The sequence below is a fragment of the Populus alba genome, chromosome 3, assembly GCF_005239225.2.
Source record: "Populus alba chromosome 3, ASM523922v2, whole genome shotgun sequence".
NCBI classification, from domain to species: Eukaryota; Viridiplantae; Streptophyta; class Magnoliopsida; order Malpighiales; family Salicaceae; genus Populus; species Populus alba.
The window spans coordinates 22658157-22672400 of record NC_133286.1 but is presented as its reverse complement, the minus strand read 5'-3'; the positions used below and the strand labels follow the sequence as shown (position 1 = coordinate 22672400).

Sequence of the window (14244 nt, the reverse complement as noted above, 5' to 3'; positions counted from 1 at the left end):
GGAGGCTCTGATAGAATTGGAGATCCAGTGGGAGATATATATAGTGTGGCTTTTTTATGATTATATTTTATTAAAGATTAAAATGATTGAGGCAGCCACCCTTTTTAATTTTCTTTTCTTAGTTGTTATATTGATAATAATGTAGTGAACTTTATGTTTAGTTTTTTGAATTTGGGTTTTGTAATGTATCTTTTTATGTTTAATTATGTTTTTTTTAATTGAATTTATAATTAATTTAAATTTTAGTTATTAAGTATGCATAAACTCAAAATTTTATATTAATAGGTTATAAGTGGCCCTATCCATTATATCTTTACGTTAATAAATAAAAAAATATATAGAAAAATGACAATGAGTCAAAAAATTAATATTTTATCATTCTTGACAAGGCAAAAATCAAAAGAAAAAATCAAAACTAAATTGTTTGTGGATATAATTAATTATTAGTAATTATACCATCACTGTCTATTTTAGTTTACCGTTACATCACCATAATCACCGCAACAATCACTAATGAAAACTCCATAAAAATACTCTATTAGTAGAGAATTCAGTTTGAGAAGGTGAAATTCTACGTAGGGATATTGGTTTTACGGGTGGGGAAACATGGAAAAAATATTCTTAACTTCTTGAAACTTTCATTTTCCAAATATTGTTTTGAATAGCAATATCATGAGCTTTTTGTTTTGAACAATAATTTCATGTTTCATATTATAATTTATATTTTACAAGGAATCCTTTTATGTCTAATCATGCTTTTTTTATAATTTCATTTATAAATTTAAATTTTAGTTATAAAATTGAATAATAGTTATGAAATTAGCGCATATAAATTATGATTCTATACAAATTCAAAAATCTTGTATTGAGTTAATGTTTATGACTATTACAACTGAGTTACATTAAATTCTTTTCATGTTAGAGTTTTTTTTTTATAATTTCATTTACAAATTTAAATTTTTGTTATGAAATTGGCACACGCATGAATAACGGTAATGAAATTAGTGCGTGTAAATAATGATTATGTATAAATTAAAAATTTTGTTTTAAGTTAATGTTTCTAGTACTATTAAGAGAGTTACATTAAATTCTTTTCATGTTTAAGTATTTTTTTTTTCATGATTTCATTTATACATTTAAATTCTAGTTATGAGATTGGCTCACATGAATAACAGTTATGTATAAATTCAAACTTATATTTTAAGTTAACAATTCTGACCGTTATAAATTTAGATTTTAGTTATGAAGTTGGCGCACTTTAATGACAGTTATTTACAAATTTAAATTTTTATTTTAAGTTAACAATTTTAACGGTTATAAGTTTAAATTTTAGTTATGAAATAAACGCGCATGAATAACGATTATGTATAAGTTCAAATTTTTGTTTTAAGTTAACAGTTATATCACCATTATAAGTTTAAATTTTAGTTATAAAATTATCATATGCAAATTATAGTTATTAACAGTTCTTGTCGTCATGATATGAATTTCTATACTTGTATTCTGAAAAATAAAATACCATAATTAAAATGTCATAATTATAAATTTTCATTATTTTTAAAATGAAGAACCCTGTATGATTAAAATGCCCTCCTCAATAAGAGTTTGGTATTGTTGTTTGGTATTGTTGTGTAAAGTATTTTTCACTTAAACATACATTAAATATTTTTTTATATATTTTTATATTAATATATTAAAATCATTGAAAAATACCATAATTAAAATGTTATTATTATAAATTTTCATTATTTTTAAAATGAAGAACCCTTTATGATTAAAATGCCCTCCTCAATAAGAGTTTGGTATTGTTGTGCAAAGTATTTTTACTTAAAAATGCATTAAATATTTTTTTATATTAATATATCAAAATAATTGAAAAACTCTAATGCACCTCGCAAATTGAGCCTTTCGATCAGTTCTCCTTGTAATCTTCTTCTTGAATTTCACATAGCTTTCTCAGCCCTCGGATCCTCTTATGGCGAACAACAACTTCAATGTTTCAAGCAGTTCCATCGTTCACGAGAACAGTCTTGTTCTCTCCCTCAACTCCAGTTTAGGTCAAGATCATGTGAATGGGCAAGGCAGAATCATCCCACAGAGCCTTGCTCCAACCATTGCTGTCCAAACAAACAACCTTTTTGTCCCTCAAAGAGCTGGTCTTGGCCAAATTGCTCTGGGCCAGAGGTTGAGTGAAGCAAGGAGAACTCATGTTTCTTCGTTGAGTGTAAGGATTCGTACTATCATTGAATACCTCCCAACTGAACAAAATCAAATTGAAGCTCTTCCCCTTTACCCAACAAGTGACTACACAACAACTGAGATTCCAAGAACTACCCAGTTTCTTCCCCCAGCCTCACCTAGGGAGCTTCCTTTTGCTCCAAATCACAACAACGTCCATCTCCAAAGCCTGAATCCAAATGATGGTTTTCACATTCAAGGCCAACCCAATTTCCAAAACCACAACCTAACCATGTCCAATCAAGTGAATCAACACAATGCTTATCGTCCATATAGCCCCCCAAACCGACAAATGATCAATTTTATGAACCTTGATCATCTTAATCATAGTCATGGAAACAATGACGAAGCTGTTTTGAATCCTGAACCTTTGAGTGCCTATGCATCACCTGGAATATCTAGGGCTCAAAACCCTAACCTAAATCTTGGCCAGAACCATAATCTTGAAACCAGCCAACTTGATATTGATCAGGTGAGAATAAATCCAAGGGACGAAGCGAGAGACATCCCTAACAACCAAAGCAGCGCAAGTTCTGAGGATGAAGAAGAAATGGGTCTTAATGATGGACTTACTCGTAGCCTTCCTCATCAGAAATACGGGCCATACATTTGCCCTAGATGCAAGAAAATATGCGAAACTTCACAAACTTTCGCGGCTCATATGCTAACACACTACAGAGTCGAAAACAAGGAACAAAGGAAGAGAAGGCAAACAGCCAAAAACAACAAGAAGAATCTTCACCAGATTCATTCACGTGGCAATGGACTGACAATATCGCCTGTGTGTACTAAAAGCAAGGTTCCATTGAAGGTTTATGCGAGGAGAAAGAAGGCTGCAGGTGGGAAGGCAGAAATGGTGACTAGCAAGAGGGTTGTGGATGATAAGGTCCAAAAAGAAGGACAAGGAAATACTGTCCTTGACGAAGCAAGCAGCTCGCGTCTCCCGTCGGTGTGGTGAACAAGGGGGTACCCATGTAAACCTTCACCAAAAAAACCAGCTTTCTAAAGCAATATTTTTATATATATGGAATGCAATAGTGTTCTGTACTCCTTTGAATTCAATAAATAAACTTTGGATTTTCATTTGTCATTTTGAAAGATGAATGTTTATTAAGCAATTTAAAATTTCAAGGATAAAATAAATTGGTGATGATTAATTTTGATGTTTATCAATGAACATACTGGAATTTTGGTGCCAAAATTTTTAAATGTATTTCTTCAAAATTAGGTTCTATATTTTATTTTTGTATATTAAATTATAAATTTGATGAGTTAGATTTATAATAGGCTCGAAACATGTATAGCTATAACCAACAATAGCAGCACGGTCTACAATTTTAGAGGTCACTTCCTTTGAGAATAAAATAATATATACCTTAGGGATAGTTTAAAATATAAATTAAAATATTTTAAAAATTTTCTGACGGAATTACCGTTTTTAAGTTCCACCACCAATTCTGTTCGTCGCTAATTACTAATGAAACTAATTTAATTAGCGGTGGATTTTTTCCGGAATTTAGCGACAAAGGTAATTCTAATTCTGTCGCTAGTTCCTACTTAATTTTCTCGTAGTCTTGGGAGTTAAGAGAAAAATATCTTACATACATTAAGCACATTTTTCTTACAAAAAGTTTATGATTAATTAGATTTTTGTGTTGATATATTGAACCGGTTCAGACTTTATTACTATATCTCAAGTTATAAAAACTCCAAACAAATAGTCTTAACACTCAATTTTATGATTATGCATCTTACCATTTGTTTAAAAAATGGATAGATACAAATAACAGTTCAACCCACCAAAAAAAAAAATAGGATTCACAATCAGGTCCCCAAATATATTTGTTTTTGTCTAAATTGAGATTTCAACATTGCAAAAAAAATTCAATTGAGTTCTTTCATCCATATTGTCAACAATTCTTTCAAATTATACTCTTTGCGTAAAAGAAAAAACACCATAGTTTGGAACTCAATATTTTCTTGAGAATATGTGGAGACTTTAGCTAGTTTGAAAATCTTTGGAGGCACAATTGAGATTTAAAAAAAAAAAAAAAAAAAACTTTGAGAACTGTATAGCCTCTTTGTATTATAGTTTGAGGGCTAATTTGAAGTTTGCTCAAAGAATAATGCTGAGATTTTTGGAGAACTGAGCAATACATACCAAGACCAGACATCATAATTATTTTATATCAAGTGTCGCACCCCAAAAAAAAAAATAATAAAAAAAAGTTGGTTTTTGCAACATTCGACTGGCGACTTTTGTTTTGTTCCGTTTTTACTGATTTGGTTCTTTGGAGTCGCCACCTAATATTTTGGTCACTAGGAACCCTAACTGGTCTTTCAGAGATTCTAAGGCAAGGGACTGGTTGCGTAAAGGGAAGGTATTAGCACCCCTAGTACGCCCTACCTAAGGTAAGCTGCTTGGTGTTTGGTTTGCCTTATAATTGCTATGGTGTTGATATTTTTTAGGCTCGTCAATTGATTTTGGATAGAAATCTAAGGAGATTCCATGTGCTTTCAAAGCTCATTTTTCTCTTAGTATTTCAAAAGTTTGTGACACATAAATCGTGAAAAGAAAAATAAATAAATTAATTAATTAATTTTGAAATGTCCTCGATTATAATCAAGGCTTCTTTCAAGAATGTGCGCGGATTTATTATTCCCAATAATATTTTGGATATTCATCCTTTTAAGGATTTCTTTATCCAAACATTAGTGATGAATAATAAATAAATTCCCTCTCCAAAAATAAGATTTTTATAGTTTTTGGAATATTGGCCAATACCCTTTGGAGTTTTACAAACATGTTGTAAAATCCAAAAATGCAGGAAAATAATTTTGTGTTTAAGAAATCTATGCGAAAACACACTTTCGAAGCTTCCAATATATTTTTTTTATAAAAAGAACTTTGAAAACATGTTAGAGTATTGGCCGTATGCAACACGCAAGAAAAAATATTTTTTTTTTAACAATATTTTTTTTTTGACGAAATCAGGTATTTTTTAATACTGAATTTGTATCTCCACAAAATAAAAATACAAACTAATATTAAGTAATAAAACAAAATATGCGGAAAAATCCACAATATTTTTTTAGGAATTTTTGAAATTTTTGAAAGCAAAAAAAAAAAAATCTTCTTTGGAAAATTTCGGGTGCTACGATGAAAATCAGATATTAAATACTGAATTTATACCTCCACAGTATATAAAAAAAAAATACAAACCCCCTAAAAAATATATACATGAAAGGAAAATAACAATATTTTTTTTTAGATTTTTTTACAAATATTTTATATATATATATATATAACATATACACATATATATATATATATAATATAATAATATAATATAATTATATATTAATTATTAAGGGGCTGGGCCGGCCCAACTGACTGGGCCGGGCTCAGCCCACAGTGACTGGGCCGACCTCGGCCCAGGAAAGGTTACTGGGCCGGCTCGGCCCAGAAGGTACTGGGCCGCACTCGGCCCAGCAGGTACTGGGCCGGACCCGGCCCAGACCTCCGGACTGGGCCAGATCCCTCTGGCCCGTCCACATAACTCTGGGCCAGACACAATCTGGCCCAGAGAGAAAAAAGAAAACACGGGGGGGGAGAATTAATTCCCCCCCCGCCTCCTGCATGCAGAACGATTCTGCATGCAGGAGGCAAAACATATATATATATATATATATATATATATTAACAGAAAAAATGCAGGGGAGGAGAGGAAGCGTACCTGGTGCTGGCGGAGCTGCGGTGGTGGTGGCAGTGGACGGCGGCTCCGGGCGGCGTTACTGCTGTTTCTAACAGTGAAAAATTCTTCTTCCTCCCTTCTCCTTCGTTTTTTCGTTCTCAGTGGCTGCCTATTCTCGGTTCGGTTTTGGTTTTGTTTCGGTTTCCTCCTTCTCGGTTTGCTTCTGTTCTTCTCTCTCTCTTCGGGTCGCTCTCTCTCTCTCCTTTTCTCTTCTCTCGGCCTCTCTCTATTTATAAGCAAAAAGGAAACGGCGTGCCTTTGTTAGTGCGCCTTCAATCACGCAACGGTTGGTCGGCCATTCTTGCTTTCGGTGGTGGTGGTGGGGGCGAGAGAGAGAGAGACGCGGGAGGCTTTTTTTTTTTCAAATTTTTCTGCCTTTTGTTCTGCTAAACCGTGGGGAAAGGAAGAAGATGAACAGTGTCGTTCAAAACGACACCGTTCTGGTCTCTTTTTTTTTTTTTTTTTTTTTTTTAATGAAACGGCGTCGTTTTGGGTAAAACGCGCCGTTTCATTTAAATGGCTAAACTTCAAATCAGTCCCTCAAATTCGGTCCCCGCCCCTCTTGTTGGCCGCCTTTTTCACTTTGGTCCTTGGCCTCTGATTTATGCAATGTAGCCCCTAATTGATCAAAGAACTTCCAATTTCTTCAATTAGGCCCCTGAACCGAATAATTGCAGCCCCTCCATTTACGCGCCTCTTCCAATTTGGTCCCTGGTTTCGGATTTTCTTAATTAAATCCCTAATTGGCCCTTAAACTTCAATATTTATGCAATTAAGCCCCTGATTTGACCCAATAAATTCCTAAAAAATATATTTTGGCCCCAGAACTTAAATTTCTCCAAATTAAAGCCCAAATTGACTTAAAAATCAATTTTTCTTGGAATCAAATCTTCTATAAATTCAAATAAAAATCCAATTAAGTCCATAAAAATCCAATTAAGCCCATAAAAATCCAAATTTGGGCTTTTCTCCCTAAAATTCAAATTTTTCTTCTCAATAGGGCTTTCAACCTTCAAGAATATACTGTCAAAAATTTAATCCTTGTATTTTTAAATTCCTTGACCATTTTTCTGACTGTTTTCTGGGCGCTTCTGCCTCCGGTTATTTTTCTAACCTCTTTTGGCTATTTATTTTATTTTTTCAGGGGGACCCAAAAATGGGTTACAACATCAAGTATCGAACAATGTCCTCCAATATTGAAGAGCTGGTGTTGGCATCATGTGATCAGTCTTTCATATTTAAGAGAGAAGTAGGCAAGTCACACAGTTCCTGAACCTTCAATCCCTTTGGAAACAAGAGAACAATGTGAACTCTCCAAGTTTAAATGGCTGTATCAGAAATCAAGCAGGTTCAGAATATATTTACAGGGGATGAATTCATGCCAAGCATTCATAAGACAGAAAGGTTTTTGGCTTCTGATACTTTGACTGGTTAAAATGGCATTGGCTTGCCTTGAGGTTTTCTCGGTTTGATGCTCTGCCAGCTCCCTCCAGGTTTTGATGACAACAATCAGAGCATCTGACCCTTCGACAAGTTTTCTTGCTTCGGTGCTCACCTATCAGCAACTAAGTGGAGACCAGAATGTTGCTATTAACCACTGAAGTTTCTGACGTGTATGCGAATAAGGAATTCGAAAGCCGGAAAAATTGTGAAATTTTGATGAAAGTGGATGGATTTTTTTCCTAACAAGCTAAGGATCTTCTCCAGAAATGATGGCATGAAGCTCTTTTGCTGTCCATGTTACTTCAGCTAGGCTTTGTAGTGGAACCGAAATTTCTTCTGCAATTATCATTAGCAGACTCCTGCATTCTGCAGCAGAAAAAAGCATGTTATATCATACTTAAAATCACTATTCTAAGAACAGGAAATCACAAGGTGATGGAGCATCATCTGTCATGATATGCCTGAGAATCCAAAAAGAAATACTGGAAGTGGAAAATATCAGTAACTTCTTCCAGGGCTTTGAACTTTAGGGAGCAACTTTTAAGCTTGTAAATGATAGCCTCATAGTTTACCACGTTGATGGAATGGATAAAATATCCAAAGGAAAGTTACTGACCTGGATTTTTACTGAGATTTAACAAGGACATTGAAGCAAGGACTTGGTGCTCAATCTGCTCATCATCTTCCAAGATTTCCTTGAGCCCAGAGATGAGAGTGGGGAAGCCAAAGAGCTGGAGCTCCGAATCCGGTAGCAAAGAGATTCCACAGCTTAACCATGCAATTGTGGTTAGGCATGCCCTCACTAAATCCAAGATTCCTGAACTTAAACACTTTGATATGGTCTCTAAAACTGACATTTTGCCATTAGCAAGCAATGATTCTGACAAGTTCCTCAACCATTCTTCGCTGGACTCTTCTTCATCTTCCTGTTTTTTCATAATAGATAAAAACAATTATAAATAACATCAAAAACTTCGTGTTTATACTAAACTTAATAAACTCAGGTACCGAATATATAATCAATATAAGATGATCATTCAGGAGAACCAACGTACCAGCGAAAGAGGATCATCGAAAAGTAAATTATCTTCTCGAGAATTTACTTCATGATTTTTATCAAACCCTGCTTGCTTTAGGATCCAACTTTCTGTTGATGAGTTCCCAGAAGCAGAAACAATCCCCCCCAAGACATTAAGTGCTCTGCAAGACTGTTCCCGGACCTTCTCATCAGTTAAGCTACTTTCCAAGGCCATTGAAATGGCATCAACGGCTTCCCTTCTGTAGATGCTATACTTCCGAGGTTCAACCTGCAAAAATAAAATCATCAGTAAAAACATAGTCAAAGTTCTGAAGTGGCTGCCCGGATGGAGGAAAGGGTTCGAGGAGCACACCAGAAGATCCAAGTGTAAGATCAGAACAGCCACCAAGGGTTCCTCAGCTGGAGAACTCTGAAGATAGACGAGTAGAATGTCCATCGCATGCATTATTGTCTTACTAGGTAAGCCACTTATAAATTGTGTAACCCCTTTCCTCCTGTAAATAATATCTGTTAAATGTCTTTGATCTTGCTAATAACCAAGATTAAAGAAGGAGCAGATGATTCAAAAAAAAAAATCAATGGCAAACCAGGTCATAAAATATGTATAGAAACCCACTTTCCCCTTCCTTGAAAAATTGCTCAGGCAGATAATTGCAAATGCACAAGTACACACACATGCACAAATCAAAAGAAAAAACAAAGATGGGAAAGATTGTCTCTCCATCACTTCCATGGTTCATCTACAAATGTTTAAACTGCACAAAGTAGCACAGGAAGTGAAAAGGGCAGCTCAAGTAGAATTCATTACCAACCTGCTCAAACAAACTAACTCAATCAACAGACCTACAACATTTCTTGCAGACTTAGATTGGTTGCTGTGGAGTAACTCGAAGAGACATTGTTTATCAATCATTATAGCTATATGGTTTCTGCAGCTTGACTCTGCCTCAATACAACATGATAAGAGAGCTGCAACCAGAGTTTTCTCTTCCAAACTACCAAATTCAAACCTTTTAATAAGAAATTCCAGGACTCCAAGAGAAATGAGGTGTTTGGCATTTGTTAATCTTTCCTCCCTACTGGAAGAAGCCAGAAGCTTCTCAAGTATGAATAAAGCATCTTCATTCCTTTGTCTTGAATCATATGGCTCAGAGTTCCTGAATATTTGAGATGCAAAAGACAATAGGTGATTACATCGCTCCAACTTCCAACTATCGATCACACGCTTCAAAATAAAGTTGGTGAGTGGTATAGTTGGACATTCTAAAGTTTTTCCTGTTATGGGACATGTTCTGTTTCCCTGATTAAACCATTTCCTGATGGCTTCTCTCTCAAAGGTTTGACCAGTCTCCAGGGTCACTGGATCCTCAAACAACTGTCTGGTGAGAGGGCAAACAAAGTCCTCTGGAATGCTTTCAAAATTGGATCCTTCATCAAAATATTCACGACTTCCATTCAACCCTGCACTGGGAGAGTGCAATATGAGCATTCAATCAACATTTTGTAAAGGGATAATTAATCTTAAGATGTTCTGACTCACCCTCGATAGAAGCGCTTGCGTTGATTGCCTGCACTTAACATGATAGTCAAAGAAACTATTAGAAAAATTTGTAGGATTGTAAAATGCAGAACAGTCAGGAATTCAGTATATTTTACCAAGAAAAGTGAGATCACACCTTTTTGGAATGTGAAAGGTTTGAAGCAGTGAGATCACCAGAATCCTCAGTTCGTTGAATTTTGAAAACAGATTTTGCTAGGGTCTTGAGGGTTAGCTCATTTTCTTTCGCATGTGAAGATGAATTTAGCAAATGAGTGTCTCCAGCAGATACTTGCCCTGCACTGGATTTGCGAATGTTATCTTTAAGATATGTGTCTGGTGAAACACTCACATTAACCAGCTTCCATTCTTCGTCAGATGCTGTTAAGAGCCCTTTATCCTGCAGAAATGTTAAAATTCTTGATAGCATGAAAAACAAATTGCAGGAGAAGGTGAGAGGAATAAATTTAAGGACTACCATTTTCTCATCCAAATGTTAATTATCAATAAATATCATCCGAATATGTTTGATATATGCAACTCATAAAATTGAATTGAAGTGACTAACAAAGCAAATAATTAAAATAAATCATGTAAGGAAACGTTATAGAGATGCGGAAAATCGCACGAAAATACTCACAGGAATGGACGTGTTATCTTGTAAATTCTCAGGGGAATGGTATTCTATATCTTGACCAAGATATTTGACCATTTCGGAAGATCTTGTCAGTGTTTGTTTGACTTGAATAGGAGATGAACCAGAGCTGTTTGCACCATTATTGAAGTTGTCTGCCTTCCATTTTTCTTCAGCATCATAAACTCTAGGTTTACTTGAATGGCCAAATACAGCATCGTATAATTTCTTACTCACCATTGGCTGGGGTGAGAAAGGAGCAGCCGGACTAGCTGGTCCTGAAGAATGATCTTGCGAATCTCCCTGCTGTGAAATGAAAGGGATGTTGACTGAAGGAATAGAAGGAGCTTCCACCCCCTCTGTGAGCCAATCCTTGTAGTAAACTGCAAATCGGTAAGTGCAAGAATCCAGAACTTCATTATAAACTTTGTCAAGAAACTTAAGTTTCGTAATCTTGCTTGCCGTGTTGAATAAAGGACCTGCCTCTTGTTTGTACCAAGTCTTCAAATGTGAAAGATGAGGGAAGAATAGATAGTCCCACAGTTCAGACAACAGAAGTGTTCTTGCCAGAAAAGGAGAATCACAAAACACTTGCAAAAGATGCTTAGCTGAAACCTTATCCTTCTTTCGTAGCTTGTATATTACACTGAGGTAGATGCGAGCACAAGCTGACAACCTAGAATTTGGAGCTCCTGATGTGTAGTCATCTTTCAGATCATTAGAGTTCAAACTTGTGATCACACTAAGTAGCAAAGCAGCTGTTTTCAAATCCTTTGTCCCTGCAGCTGCCTCAACAGCCTTTTCCACTGTTTCAATAGCTTGTTGAAGATTGGCCTTGGCCTTGATCTCAATGCTGTTGCCTTCTTCTATTTCGATAGAAGCAAGTGAAGAGAAACAATTATGGAGAAGCGTGGTTCGGAATTCTGCATCTTTGAAAAAACGCTTGATATAGCCATTTAAGATGGAGATTACAGCTTTAACAGCAACTTCATCAAGAGCAATTTCAGGAACTGCTGGTGCCCTTTTCTGATTCCTTGGTCTCTGATCATCTTCAAAGCCATTGCCAATCTTTGAGCCTCTAACCGAACTTTCATAAACCGCCTCAGACTGGTCCACACTTCTCCTGTTGTCATTGCTAAATTCCGAGTGTTTTTCTAAATTTTCTTTAGAAATGCTGTGATGCCTCTCGGGAACTTTCTTGTCCTTTCCTTTCCCCTCTCTCTGCCTCTCCTTGCTCCCATTACCTTTCGATGATCGTTCAGTTCTCTCTGAATAATATGCTATATCAGAGTGTATATCCTTAAACGTCCCATTTTCTTCTACACCAACCTCAACAACCTCACTGCCCTTGACATCTTCCAATGTTTCAACTTTCAGGGTCTTATCTTCCTTCACATCTTTCGAACCTCTGCCGCGATGTTCTGCCTTCGATCTTGAATCTAATTTTTCTCTTTTAACCAGGTCATCCCTAGGTCTCCTACCCAAACTACTATTACTTCCTGGTGATTCACCTCTCAAGGTATACCGAGTGACGTCAGACCTTGTCCTTTCGGTCTTGATTCTCCGCATAGATGGACCAGATGGAGAGTCTCTTTTGCCTTGTTCACCGAAAGGGTAACGAGGCATACTTGCAGCTTCTGCTTTGAATGAAGGTCTTGCCCTTGTCCCTGATCTCCTTCCTCTAAACCCTTCCTTTGCAAGAAGCTCCTCCAAAGATGTTGCCATTTTCTTGATAATATGATCCCCTCCCTGCACAGAACGAAATAGAAAAAAAAAGGGGATAGAAAACAAAGTAGAGTCCATCACAGATATCAAAAGAAAAGAAAAAATCAGTGTTTATCTTACCTCCAAAATCCAACTTGCTCGAAATCTAGAAGCACAACATTTCTATCAAGAATTAAAGTCCGGGCTCAATTACTCTACGATGATAACTGAGAAATGAGTGGAATATTGCAAGAATATTGGGGAATCTTGGGGGAGAAAAAAAGGGGAGATAAAGAAGATGCTTGACAAGCAAAAGCCATGAAGAGTTTCTGGATTGCCTAATATAAAGGACAGCAATAGCAAGGAAAAAACAAGGAAAAAAATAAACATGGAGCTTGGAGGGGTCATTGCAATAGGCAACAAGGGAAAGAAGCAAGGCTGAAGAATGACAAATGCAAGACGACAAATGTGAAAGTTGTTGTTCCTTGTGAAATGGAGGTTTGTGATTCAATCCCATAAATATATACATGTGATCAATGTAACGTGAGTTCTATATGTTACAAGACTGATTCAAGGTGGTTTCTTCTATTATGAACTAACTAATATATAAAAAGACTAAAATCATTAAGCGGTCACTTTACTCTGTATAACTATTTAAATCAGACCTTTTGTTTTAAATTTAGATAATTTCATATTATTTGCTAGTCTTGTCATTAAATATAATTATCAAATCTAATTTATATTTTCACTTGTTGAAAACTCAGCTCATTGGATCGACCCTTAAACATCAATTCAATTTATTTTTTTCTTAATTAATTTTGAAATAAAAACTTTAATATCGATGTTATTTATTTTTTTAGATCTAGTTGATTGAGTTTAATTGGATCAATTCTTTGTTTGGTTTAACTTTTAAATTAGTGTTAGATTTTGGGTCAACCTATCAAGTTAAACTGGTCTCGACAAATATGGACAAAAGAGCTCTAGTAACAATTTAATGGGATGGAAGAGGGATTGATTTGAACAGATTTAAATTAGAGAATTTGGTTTGATGAAACTTGAAAACTATAGGGACACCATAAATAAGGTAAACTATGTTGTGGTTGTATTTGCAGGCGCGAGGTCGACAGGTTTTTCAATATCTTAACTGTTTCAACGGCCGTCCTCTCGCTCCCTTCTTCGCCGGTTGGCTATTGGCTGCTTGGTTTCCATTTTTATTTTTTTTCTAAAAAGAAAGGGTACGCTTTTTTATTTAGGAGTGCAATTGTATTCATAGTAAAGAGATTTTGTAAGTTACAAAAAGAAAAAAATTTAAATCCGAATTATCGTAATTATTTATTTGATAGATTAAACTTTTAAGTTAAAATTATTTTTTTTAATATGGTATGAATAATAAACATATTTTATATTTAACTAATCTTGAATCATAAATCTAATTTCAATATAATAAAATTAGTAAAAAATATAGTTTAATGATAATTTTTTTTTTATATAGTCAGAATAATTAGATAACTCAAAACTTTCTTCTCATAAATTGATCATCATTTATCAACTTCTATAATTAGTAGGTATAGCATTGTAATAACTTTTGTGGTTATAGTTTTAAAAAACTAAGTTAAAGAAAAAACTATAATTTATAGTTTTTTCTTAATCAATATTTTAAAAGAGGTTTTCAACGAAATTCATGTAAAATTATGATATATATTAATTAATCAAATATTTTTAAATTTATAATTAAAATAAAACCATGTTTCACTGTATAAACAAAGGAATCTATACACCATGCAGTACATGCAAGAAGTAGAAAAGGCGAGACCACTCCTTGAATATTTAACTTTCAAATGGAGGTGAGGTGTTTCATGCCACTAATCATTTAATTTCTTTTTCTTTTTTGCAA

At 34.8% G+C, this 14244-nt stretch overlaps 1 protein-coding gene across 2 annotated transcripts; it reads right to left on the bottom strand.

Moving 5' to 3' along the window:
• Nucleotides 1-7174: 7174 nt before the first annotated feature.
• LOC118061343 (putative E3 ubiquitin-protein ligase LIN-1) lies at nucleotides 7175-12829 on the bottom strand. 2 transcript variants are annotated; one of them, XM_035074773.2, is made up of 9 exons: nucleotides 12492-12829; nucleotides 10653-12395; nucleotides 10152-10412; nucleotides 10016-10043; nucleotides 9288-9936; nucleotides 8828-8969; nucleotides 8492-8743; nucleotides 8053-8362; nucleotides 7175-7802 (listed from the first exon to the last, which is right to left on the bottom strand). In XM_035074773.2, the coding sequence occupies exons 2-9, from the start codon at nucleotides 12369-12371 to the stop codon at nucleotides 7684-7686; spliced, it is 3480 nt and encodes a 1159-aa protein (XP_034930664.1). In that variant the 5' UTR covers nucleotides 12372-12395; nucleotides 12492-12829; the 3' UTR covers nucleotides 7175-7683. The 2 variants fall into 2 exon arrangements, with proteins under 2 accessions (XP_034930664.1, XP_034930662.1); XM_035074771.2 differs by having other exon boundaries at nucleotides 10653-12829.
• Nucleotides 12830-14244: the final 1415 nt, after the last annotated feature.

Excerpts from the sequence above, each read along its gene's own strand:
- LOC118061343 (XM_035074771.2), bottom strand. The coding sequence starts at position 12,449 with ATGGACTCTACTTTGTTTTCTATCCCCTTTTTTTTTCTATTTCGTTCT. Across the intron at positions 9,937-10,015 it reads CGCAAGCGCTTCTATCGAGG|GGTTGAATGGAAGTCGTGAA; the intron begins GTGAGTCAGAAC and ends CTCCCAGTGCAG. Across the intron at positions 8,970-9,287 it reads GAGTTAGTTTGTTTGAGCAG|GAGGAAAGGGGTTACACAAT; the intron begins GTTGGTAATGAA and ends TATTATTTACAG.